This window comes from Sceloporus undulatus, chromosome 4 (genome assembly GCF_019175285.1).
Source record: "Sceloporus undulatus isolate JIND9_A2432 ecotype Alabama chromosome 4, SceUnd_v1.1, whole genome shotgun sequence".
NCBI classification, from domain to species: Eukaryota; Metazoa; Chordata; class Lepidosauria; order Squamata; family Phrynosomatidae; genus Sceloporus; species Sceloporus undulatus.
Window position 1 is genome coordinate 122,006,054 of NC_056525.1, and position 12,743 is coordinate 122,018,796.

A 12,743-nucleotide genomic window follows, 5' to 3' on the forward strand; every position below is an offset into this window, starting at 1 on the left:
GCAGTGGTTAAAAGCCTGTACTGCAGCCATTCACTCAAAACCACAAGGTTGCGAGTTCAAGACCAGCAAAAGGGCCCAAGCTCAACTCAGGCTTGCATCCTTCCGAGGTCGCTAAAATGAGTACCCAGACTGTTGGGGGCAAATTAGCTTACTTGCTGTTCACCGCTATGATCTTTGGAATAGCGGTATATAAATAAAACAAATTATTATTATTATTATTATTATTAAATTTACTTAGATATGGAAGCTTTTCTCAATTTCCAATTTTATGTAGGGCTCAGTTTTAATGTAATCTCTTGCTGATCATTGCTGTTGCTATTTTCCTACAGGATACTCTGCACTTTTCAAAATAATAATAAAAAAGCCCCAAACTACATAATAAAGGAACCTCTCAGGATCAGGTGTTACATTTGGGGCCAGAGAGGCTTCTCAAGTCATTGCCCATTCAAGGTAGAGAAGCACTGAGCCATCCAACCAGACTCTGAGAATGATTTAATTCTTCCTCGCTCCCTTCCCTCTGTGGTATTACTGCCCCTTCTCTTGTTCAGTTTGATCTATGTATCTTTACAGTAAGAAATCATCAACAAATAAATCTGATACTCACATGAAAAGTCTGGATGGATCAGAGGAATTTCTCTGCACAAATGTTAAAATGGTGATGTCATGACAAATCTCAGATGAAAGGCAAAATAGAGTGTCAGCTTTAATTTTTTGCTGGAGAAGAAAAATGTTTTCTTCAAACAAAAATGAAAGCCTTTCTTCTAATGTTTTCATTTAAAATGCTCATAGTAACTTCTCAATACTATCTATCCCTCTGATAAAGGTAAAAGTTATGAGCAAACAGTCCGTAATGTATACTTAACATATATTTAGACAACTGGAAATGAACAAAAGGCATCAAAACCTAAAACTTCAGAAACAGACAACTAATATGAAAGCTAATATGGAAGTAAGTTTTATTGATCTCAATGGGAAACGCCCCCCTACAGTGAGGACCTAAAGAGCCATGTAAGGGTTAGGGTTAAAGTAGATTTGGGTTCAAAGTGCAAAAATAATTTGTATTTAATTAACTCAGCAGGGGGAGAGAGGAGAAAAACAAGCAGAATTTTGCCCTTCTTAGTAGGCTCTGGCAAAAGCAAAGTGCTGCAATCTCTCCTATCTTATGCATTCTTCCTCATTAATAGCTTTTGCCATCTTGACCACATGTTGATGTTGCTTGGCCATGAAGTTGGAAGACATGCTAAAAATCAGTTTTCTGCACACAAAAGACAACTGAGTCAGAGGAGACCTGGCTGGGCCAATAACCTGTTGCAGAAATATGATCAATCTCCTCCTAAGAAGCAAAGATTAAAATATCACAGACAATACCTTGTTTATCTGTTGGATGCTGCTGACTAAAATCAAACAGGAACTATGTTGTGTTTGTGATGTATTTGCTGTACAAATAAAAATTTCATGTATGTCTGTCATGAGTGTGTTCGTTTGAGTCATCTGGTACATTCCTATCCTTGGGCTTGTAAAAGGAATCTCAAGGCAACTACTAGGGAAAGTTCCTTGAGGGATCACTCCTTGTAAGGAAAAAGGTTATCTATTAAGCCCAGACAAGAAGCATTTTGTTTGACCACTCCATCAGGGAAGCAAGCATTATTTCACACAAGTAAGTCCAGTAAGGCCAAGTCACAATGGTCTCCCTGGAGGAAGCTTGGTGCTCCTTCCTGCTCTTGTTCTTTCTTCAGTTTGACTTTAAGACAACAATCTGCTTTGCTCTCTCTCACCTCTATTTCCATGCCAAAGACAGCCTAGCTGGTTCATCGCAGGCTTGTCCTGCCTGCTCCAGGGCTGCCTGGCTAGCTTCCAGGACTCAAGGCTATTAGTCCAGCTCCTCTCTTTGCCAAGGTGCCTCCTGGTTTCTTTTTAAAAGGAAGGTGTTATTTTATGTTATGTAATGCTTTTAAGAGTGGTAAGAGACTAGCAAGTTACTAACATGTTTGCTTTTCAGTTACATCATCACTTACAAAGATAAAAATAGAGAAATGTATACAAATTCTGCCAATAATTTTTTGGAAGCAACATTGAACACTATTATCTCCCAAAGTAGTATGTTAGAGGCTATGTGATGACCTAGGGGCAGCTATGAGAGAACTAGAAAATATCCTAAAATGTAAAGACATACAACTGAGCACGAAAGTTAGAATTATACAAGCCATTGTATTCCCTATTACCATGTATGGATTTGAGAGCTGGGCAGTTAAGAAAGCAGATAGGAAGAGAATTAATTCATTTGAGATGCAGTGCTGGAGAAGAGTGCTGAGATTACCATGGACAACCAAGAAGTCAAACAAATGGGTCCTAGAGCAGATCAAACCAGAAATCTCTCTGGAAGCCAAGGTGACAAGACTCAGGCTGACATACTTTGGCCACATCATGAGGAGGTACAACTCACTTGAAAAAAGCAATAATGCTAGGGAAAGTAGAGGGAAGCAGAAAAAGAGCAAGGCTAGATGGATGGACTATTAAGGAGGTCATGGATATGAATGTGCAGGTCCTGAGCAGAGCAGTGGAGCATAGGGAGTCTTGGAGATGTCTCATCTACAGACTCGCCATGGGTGGAGATCGACTCAAGGCTGGATAACAACAACAACAAAACTACATTGGTTCTTCTGAGCTATATCCATTTCCTTTCCATGAAGGTCCCTTTTCTCTTTCCTGTCCCCATCCCACTTTACATTTCCTCTGCCACAATCTGTGCATAACATGATTTAGGAGGCTGAGACTCCTCCTGATCTTGGGAGAGCTGTCCAGGGAAGGAGAAAGGCAGACTGCCACCGATCAAGAGGGCAAGCTGCTAGGGAGAATATGTCCTGCTTACCTCTTCTCAGGGCAGCACAGCAGGGGAATATACAAAGGAATAGGCCAGAGTCCAGTCCAAAGGTCACACAATACCAGTCAGTCAGTCACAGCAAAGGGTAGAGGGAAGAGCATAGTCACAAGGCAAGTCCAGCGGTCAGATAACCAGAGTCTTGAATCAAAGAGCAAGGAACACAGGAACAACAAGGCTGCAAGACTGGTTGTCCGCTGCAAAGAACCTCCACAGCTGGAGGTCTCTTAAAAGACCTCTGTTTCTCTCAACTGAAACCTATTAGCTCTCCTCTTGGCTTCTAGGCTGGAAGAATGCCTCAAAGACTCCAGGCCTGTCTTCGCTCCACAGGTCCTAGCACCTGTAGCTTAGAGTCCATGGAGTCTGTTTCTCCCTTTGCAGCTTCCTAAGCCTGCTCTGGGACTGCTGATCTAGGCAACCCCATATCTACCCCTGTCTCAGCCTCCTCCATGTCTTCAGAGTCTGAATCCTCTGACTGTGCCTTTAAGTCAGGCCCAGGGCAGTCCATGACAAAACCCTGCCTCTGCCACAATCCCTGTACATTATGATTTAGGCAGCTGAGATTTCAGGTTTTCTATGGCTACACAGTGACCCCATATCTGATGTGAGATTTGAATCAAGAGACTTCATCTCTGGCAGCATTTTCATCTAACTGCCATGCTATGCTACGCAAGCTCTCATAGGTGTAACACTGTCCCTTTCAGCTTCTTAAACTGCCAAAAGACCACCCCAATCTCCCACTTCCATGAAGAGCTGATTTTTCAGAACCACTCATTCCTCAGATCTCTCCCCTGCTGTGAGTGGAAGTAAAGGATGGTAATTAGAGTCAACTGTAATATAGTGTCTTATTTCCCACAAACAATGAATGCTAAGACAGCATGCATGCTTAATAGGCAACTTTCTAATGCTGATAATTATGCTAATTAGAAACTAATGTTTTTTTCCCATATTTGATCCCACTCAGTGGTTGCTAACAATATTGGTTTCAAATTTTGACCATTTCTTTGCTGCATGTGGAATACTTTTTTAAATTACCACAAAGAAATAATATTCTCTCCTCTCTTTGAAATGGTGCTCTCATGCCCATTCTCTCTCTCTCTCTCTCTCTTTGTCACACACACAGACACAACCTTTGAGCTCTTAATATGCCATTTTAGTAAATGGATTAGCAGGATGTCATTTAGTAAAGGGGAGATGAAGCAGCAGTTACTATCACTTCCCAGTTTTAGATGCAAGTGATGGAAGTCTGCATGACTGGTGACATGATGAGAAACACTGGAAGAAGTTCAACGATATAGCCGTGTTAGACTGTGGAATCAGTACTTAGAGAGATCTTGCAGCACCTTTGAGACTAACTGAAAGAAAGAAATTGGCAAAAGCTCACGCCACCAATTTCTTTCTTTCAGTCAGTCTCAAAGGTGCTACAAGATCTCTCTACATACTGGAAGAAGTTGTCCCACAACATGGATTCTTTTCAGATTTTGCATTCTTCCTCCTAAAAGTTTTCCATGAAATATACCTTATGCCTTTTGAAAAGCACTATCTGCAAAATGTACTCCATCACCAGATGGAGTCAGACCCATACATAATAATAAAAGTGTCTCTTTCTGTGTGTGTATGGCAGCTGTAACTTATCAAGACACTGAGCCAGAAACCTGTAAATTCAACACCATGTTGTCACAGTTACAGAGCAAAGTTTTGAATCAAAATTCTAAAAAGGAACTTTGCTAGAAGCAAAATAGGTGTGGAGTTGTTGCCTATCTTGCAGCAACAGCCAAGTAGACTGCGGTTGGTTTTTAATAATAAAAGAATTATAATAACAACTCTGTATGCCTTTCTGATTGTGATAGCCACAACCTCTTGGGACATGCTGCTAGACAGAACATTTTGGATTGTGGTTCAAGCTGCAATGCCCAGTTTCTATTCAAAAAGTAAACATTTTAAATGGTGGAGGCTCATGGGAAGTAAAAAAAAAAAAGGGGGTGGGCTGCCATAACATTGTGAAATTACAGTAGATGCCTCAGAATCACAAATGGGTTTGTGGTTATCATTCAGGGTGTAGTATTCAGTTTATCTCTTAGGAACAGCTGAAGTATAAAAGGGATAATGGAAAAAAGGAGGCCACATGGACCCCTTTGGGGCACTTAATATGGACCCAGGGGCGCCTTATGCAGCTAATAAATAATAAAGTTGATAATTATGTAAAAATCTTAGTGCTGATGGAAACACAAAGGCTGGGCAGCAATACCTACTCATAATTTCTGCAACATCTACTTGAAATATCTACTTATGTCATATATGAAAGCCTCTGCTTTTAGATGAGCATGTGTCCACTGGAAAGAGCTAGAGTTAAAACTAACATAGAAAAAAGCAGGGCTAGTTTAATTGGTATGCAAAATATATTACACAGCCTACAATAGCAACAGAACAGATATCATACAATAGAATTTGTCAAGGATACTACGGAGACCCTAAGGATGGACATTTCAAGGTTATTTTTTTTAATGTGCTGATTACATCCCTTCAAATCTGTTTGTACCTTAGAGTACGTAGCACTACTCCAAGGTACAAACAGATTTGAAGGTGGCAGAAATCTGTAACATGGCACAACTATTTAGTGAGGGCAGTAACTCCATTTAATTCTATGAGAAGCAACCTGGTGAAATGGTGACTAGTAAGAGATGCACAATTTAACCTACTGACTCCAATGGAATGCTGTTAATATTACATCCACCACATTGCATGGAACGGTGAACATCTGGCCCTCCAGATATTGCTGGACTATAACCCCTGCTGTTGATCTTTCCCAACATAGCCACAAGTGACAGATAAAGGGAGATAAATAAATAAATAAATAAAGTGATATATTTTTATTTATAGCCCATGTCTCTGTCTGGGACAACCGGGTGGCTTACCATTTAAAAACAGTATAGTCCCATATCCCAATATCCCCTCCATTCCTAAAATAGCAATTGAACAATTCACAGTTTAAAACATACCTTAAAATAAACAAATCAAACAGTGGCTATAGCAAATTCAGAGGGGTAACGGGTTCAGATTTTTGGTGGCCAGTTATCTATTCGGGAAAGGCCTGCCAGAAGAGATCCATCTTAACACCCTGGTAATGTGATGGATCTCCTCCGGCAGGCCATTCCATAATCTGGGAGTGGTTACAGTACAACAGCATCAAGAGAGCTGCACTTTCCCCATCCCTAATGCATAGAATGGCTGTGTTGGTAGGTGTTCATCTCTATATAAGGAAAGAAAAGGAAGGCATCAACGTAAGAGCAGAAGAAACCTTCCATTGTGTACTTGAAACAGTTTAAGGTCCAATGGATTTTGAATCAGACAACTTATTCACAGGTAACTGAACCTATTCCATTTTAGAGACGGCTAACATAATTCTGCATTCCAACTGGTAAAGGAAGTAGATATTTAAAAAGGCACAGATAATTTCTATAGCATGGGAAAGCAGTACTTTTCTTTAGTTTTGTTTCTATAAGGGAGGGACATTTGTGGGGCTGTGGATCAAATGCCATCTCAAATAGACTATGCTGTTTCCTCTCTTCTCAGTTTTCAAAAGGCACCTCTTTCAGGTTTGCCAGCAAAAACAATCAGAAGAAAGCAGCTTGGGGGTGATCCTGGATTTGTCACTTCATCTGTCCTCTCAGATTGATGCGGCAGCCAAGAGCGCCTGTTATCAGCTTTGGCTGATACGCCAGTTGCACCCCTACCTGGAGCAGCGGGACCTAGAAACAGTTGTACATGCCCTGGTAATCTCTCATCTTGATTTCTGTAATGCGCTCTACATGGGGCAACCCTTGTGCCATGTCCGGAAGCTTCAACTGATGCAAAACACGGCAGCCAGACTAGTCACTGGGAAATCTAGGGTGCATTACAGACCGCCCAAAAGCGGGCGGTCTGCCGCCGCCATCATTAGCTGCGCCGAAAAGCCCCAGCGGTCATACCGGGAGGCTTCCCGGCGCAGCTAAGAAGAAGTGCCGAAATGGGGCTTCTTCTTGCCACCCGGAAGTGGCACTGCGAAGTGCGAGGCGCGCACTTGCGGCGTCACTTCCGCCGCGCAACGTCCAGACGCTATGCATCCAAGACGTCAAAATGGCGGCCCCTGTGTGGACGGGCACCGCCATTTACTACGCACTCTGTGCGTACTAGAAAAGGGGCTGGTTAGGAAGGTAAGACTCTTCCTAACCCTAGCACGTCCCTTTCTAAGCCTAGTACGCGCAGAGCGCGTACTTTGTGTGTGTGTGTAACGCGCCCAAGTTTGACTGATTTACACCTATTCTAAAGTCATCACACTGGCTGCCTATTAGCTTCCGGGCTCAGTACAAGTTGTTGGTTATTACCCATGAAGCCCTACATGGCCTGGGTCCAGTCTACTTGAAGGAACGCCTCCTCCCATATAATCCTTCTTGTACACTCCATTCCTCCGGGAAAAATCTTTTACATCCAAAACAGACCAGATTGGCGGTGACCTCCTGGAGGTCTTTTTCCTGCTTCGGCTCCTAAAGCTTGGAATGACCTACCAGAAGAGATTCGCCAATTATCCTCATTGGAGGCTTTTAAAAAAGTGACAAAGACCTTTCTCTTCCGGCAGGCCTTCCCTGAGTGATAACCGCCCAGAACTGATTCTATCCGTCCTTCCTACTATATCTCCTCGTCAGTCACGGATTGTAGAATAATCTTGTAATGTTGTATTGTATTGTTATATATTTTAATCATGTTTTATATTAATTTTATAGTTTGGGAGGGAGGGTTGGGTCAAGGTTTTGTGGGTTTTATTGTTTTTATATTGTGTATCATAAACTCTGTTGTTACCCACCTCAATTCCCAAATGGAAGAGGTGGGATATAAATAAATAAATATATTATTATTATTATTATTATTATTATTATTATTATTATTATTATTATTATTATTATTATTATAGCAAACAAGTTCATAGGGGTACCAAAATTAGCCCATTTCATATGTTTTACTTCACATCCAATCAGAGCTTAGGAAAATTTATTTTTGGACTACAATTCCCTGAATGCTGACTAAGACATTCTGTGAACTGCAGTCCAAACAGGGATCTTTTCCAAGCTCTGGTTATTATGTTACAAGCAACTTTCACTTATTCTCTAGCATTTTCCAAACTCTGTATGCTATGAATCCATGGGACAGGCAGCACTGTGGTTGCAGGCTCTGCAAACCCCTATATGAGCATTCATTACACTGCTAAAAAGAACCATTCAAGTGCAGCTGTATGCTCAGAAGGCTCATCTCCATGCTTTCAGAAACCCTGGAAAATCACAGTTCCTGAACAAAGAACTCCATGATGACTATAGCTATATGTGTGGGTATCTTCAGCACAGCACAGTAAAAGAATGTACATCAGGGGGCAAAAATTGCAACTCTTTCTATGTATGATCATTCTACTCACCACTAAAACATCTGAAAAGACAAGTGTGCTGTGACTACCAGTCCCATCTTCTTACTTTGTTCCACAACTGAACAGCACTTTCAGAAAGAGTTTATATCAGACTTAGGTTTTTGAGATCAGAGCTTACACCTATTTTTTCACAATCAGGTATTTTTCAAACAAAACATCACTTGAAAAAAGGCACACATAGCAGATCTCAAAGTGTGAGTAGCAGCAGAAGCAGCTTTAAGAAACCCAATAAATAGTCAATAAGAACTACACCAGGATGGTCATCCATGAGACATCTTCCTCTGTTTTCTTCGCCAGCAACATAGGTAGGTTTGGAGTGCTTCTCTGCAGAGCAGAACCAGAGAAGCTCTCTCCGCTCCACAATGTTCAGTCTCACAAGAACCCTTAACCTCATCCATTAACCTTCAACATGCTAAGAAGAACTTACCCACTCAGAACGACAATGAAATCCATGACGTTCCATCCATTCCGTAAGTACGAGCCTTTGTGGAAAACAAATCCCAAAGCCACAATTTTAATGCCAGCTTCAAAGCAAAAGATCCCAATGAAATACGGTTCTGTCTTCTCCTACAGGGAAGAAACAAGTAACAGTTCAAAGAAGGGAATCAGCAAACATTCAGGAAGTAAGTGAATATCCCTACATGTATTTAAAGACATTTAAAGAAATTTAAATAATTTATAAGAAGCCAGACTTCTAGTGACCAGAAGTGCTGTAAAACTGATGCTAGGCATGTTTACAAAATTAAATCCCATTTAAGTTGGAGTGGCTTAGTGACAAACAAGTAGATTTTATCCTTCGATTCCACTGAACCTGAGCTGCTTTACAGTTTCATGGACTCAGGTTCCGAACAGACAGGCCAAAATAAAGCTGCTTCGGGTCACTTTGGAGGTATGCTGTTTAAATGACACATGCATCCTAAGAGGCCAGAAGCTGTGCCAAAGCCGCGCTCCAGTCCTCAGGACTGAAACATGGCTTTGGCATGGCTTCTGGCCTCTTCAGACACATGCACCATTTAAACAGCACACTTCCAAAGTGACCCGAAGCAACCTTATTTTGGCCTGTCTGTTTGGGCCCTCAGTCTACAAAAGTTAAGCTGCATGCATGTCCTAGCCAATCAATGGGACTATATGCCATGATCAGATAATTCTGGGTAACTAGTTAATTGGTTATCTACATGTGCTACACTCTTTCAATGAAATCCCTGGCCTAATATCTTTTTTCATCATAATCCTCTGCAAATATGTTTGTAAGAAAGCCCCTTTGAACCAAGTTTGACTGGTGGGCTCCATACAGGCAATGAGAGAGTTTCCTATGTGATTTACAAAAAAACCTAATATTCATACACATTTCCATACACGGTGTGTGTTTAATAGCAAGAAACATTTCTCCAGGAAGGGCAATGTTTAGAATGACTACCTGCCATCTAACATTACTGTTTTATGGTCTCAAACCCAATCTTGCTTACTTAGCTCCTTCCCCACTCTTTCCTGTGACCCTCACTCCTTTACTCACTCCTTTGAGAACGACCACTAGTTTTATTACAGTGTTGTTAGATTCCCTTTCAATATTTCACTGAAACAAAAACTTCAAAATTTACATTAAAATTAATTTTAGGGGGCATTCTAGAGCAAATTTTCCCTCTTGCAAATTTCTTAACACTCAACACTCCCCCTGCCCAAAATGCAGTCAAATAATTTATAAGAAGGCAGACTTCTAGTGACCAGAAGTGCTGTAAACATATTCTGTAGTTTCCTATCCTTCATAGTCAACAAAATTGCCATCAAGCCGAGGCTAAGCCCCAGCAAGGATAATAGCTCAGCCATTGCTGAAAAAGGGAAAGGGTATTTTTGACTCATTACCACTCCTAAAGCCTGAAGGACTTTTTAAAAATTGCTTTTAGTTAGTTTAAATTTGCTTTCAGTTAGTTTAACCCCTTATTTGAGTTTTAAGTGTGACTCAGTTTTATCACTGTCTATATACATGGACATTCTGATATTTTTATCTTGTATTTTATATGCTGTAATTTTGTAACTGTATTTAGTATTCTATTGATATGGTCAGCTGTCTAATCAATAAACTTGTTGTTGTTGTATCTAAAGCCTGAAGCACAGCATGTTGGGTTTTCTTGTTCGGCATCAGCATTGCCATCCGCACTCAGATATACATGCATCACAGAGTACTAAAACAGCACCAGCATCCAGGTATTAAGAAAAAAAGGTGGAAGGAATCAATCAAAGCCAACTTACTAATCTCCGAGACATAGGCGTCTTATCATCCTCAGGAAGATGCTGTTCCAGGGCCAGAACGATGCAGTTCGCAATGATAGTTGCCAGAATCATGTATTCAAAGGGAGTGGAGCACAAAGTTAAGGAATACAAAGAAAACAACAGAAGTGGAATAAGTCTCTAGATTCATCAGCTTCCTTGCTCAAGCACTTCCACACAACCTTTTTGTCACTCCACCCATTACTGAGCAGTGAACATTTACTAATCTCTCTCCCTCTCTCTCACACACACAATAGGAAAGATAAGCCTTGGGTTTGGTGGGCAGCACAGTGAAACATTCTGATAAAGCTATTTGAAAGCTGTGAGCAATCAAGGAAAGAGCCAAGTGCATTGGCAGCTCACTCTCTATAAAGACAAATTCTCATCATGTAGGGAATAACCTCAGCAGTTTCAAGTTCTATTGGAAAGCTTGCAGGCAGGTAAAGAGCAGGAAGACTCAACTCACATCCCCACGCATTTATAAAGTTCAAGGCTTTTTGTGAGGACAAAATGAGACCACGGCTTAACTGTAGCTTGAAAATCATTAGAGGAATGGTAGGTAAAACACACACATACACACAAAGCAGTCAATAAGCTGCCACAAAGATTTAAACTGGATTTCAGTAATTAATTGTCCAGAGAAGGTGTCTAGGCTCCTTCTATGGTTGCTCCAGAGTCTCAGCTTTGTCAGACTCTTGAGGCAATTCAACAACACAAAACAATGATTGTCAGAGTTGGCTCACTGCCTTCTGAAAAACAGCGCCAGTCTATAGCTGGGCTCATCCCATGCTGATGCTCTGCAAGAGATTCTTTGTGCACTAAACTAAGCGATCCACCATAGACTACGGAAAATCATGACCCACCACTACTGACAGTTCAACTGTTGTTTGAGAGTGAGCAAGAGAAGGACATTATCTTAGTGAAAAGTGTATTTGAAAGCTGACAAATGTTGTTGTTGTTATTATCATTAATATTAGATGCTCCAGTCCCACTTTCCAACTGTCTGCATAGAACAAGACTGACTTTAAAGTGGCAGTTTGAGTTGTCCAGGTCATTAAGGCGCAGATAAACCAATCTCTCAAACAATTAAGCTTCTCAGGTCAATTAAGCTTTTGACACTCTTCAACCCGTCTCCCTTTCCTTCAGTTTCCACTTTCTCATCCCTTCCTGTGCGCCAAGGCCACTCTTGCACATGTTTTCAGTTCCCCTGCCCTCCTCTTCTTACATGGATCAACATGGCTTTAACAATACACTGCTTGTACTAGACTAGACAGTATTCACTGGTATATGACCAGTCATGGAGGGACAAATACCATAAGAAACACACACCGCCAGTGCCTTAGTGTCAGTTGTTGTTGTTTTGAATGCACCATCAAGGTGACCTCAACTTATAGTGACCATATAATAGGCAAGATTTCTCAGCAAGATTTCTTCAGGCATTGCCTTGTGCTGAGACTGAGAGACTGTGACCAAGGTCAGCCAGTCAATTTCCGTGATTGAGCACAGTTATGAACCCTGGTATCCCAGAGTCCCATTTCAATGCTCTAAAGACTACAGCACACTCAAGTTAGTGGCAGCACAAGTGTTCATGTTAGTAGCAGTGCAGGTATGTATACATACACAGCCTCAAAACACTAGGTTGTTGTTATTGTTGTTGTTGTTTTTGTTCAGGTCATTTCCAACTTATGGCAACCCTAAGGTGAATCTACCATAGGGTTTTCTTGGCAAGATTTGTTCAGATTTATTCAGAACCCTGGTCTCCAAAGTTGTAGGATAGCACTCAAACTACAATGTCACGGTGACATAAGACAGGGAAAGAGAGTCACATGTTGAGTCCTAATGGGATCTTCTCTCAAGTGTTCAATGCATTTTCAGATCTTAAGGACCAGACTGGAGTCTAAAGCTTCATCCAGATGCAAGTCCTGCAACATCAAGGTAAAAGACAGAAGCTAGGAAGGCTGAAGGAGTTAGTGTTGGAAGAAACTTATGCATTCTCTTTCCCCTTATTATATAGATAGGGTTTGCTATTTAGGTCCCTCTCTTTTTAAGACTGTCTCTATGTCAAGATTCTAAATTGTTAAACTTACGGGGGGGGGGGGGTGTCCCTAGCCTGCCTTCACCTACCTCTGAGGCTCAGAGAATGTGATT

General features: G+C 41.2%; 1 protein-coding gene across 1 annotated transcript in view; it reads right to left on the reverse strand.

The window, feature by feature from the left end:
* Positions 1–12,743, reverse strand: part of CACNA1E (calcium voltage-gated channel subunit alpha1 E) — a 378,294-nt gene that overhangs the window by 278,884 nt on the left and 86,667 nt on the right. Inside the window, 2 exon segments of the mRNA XM_042461588.1 lie at positions 8,758–8,897; positions 10,578–10,683. Coding sequence (XP_042317522.1) covers positions 8,758–8,897; positions 10,578–10,683 — 246 coding nt within the window.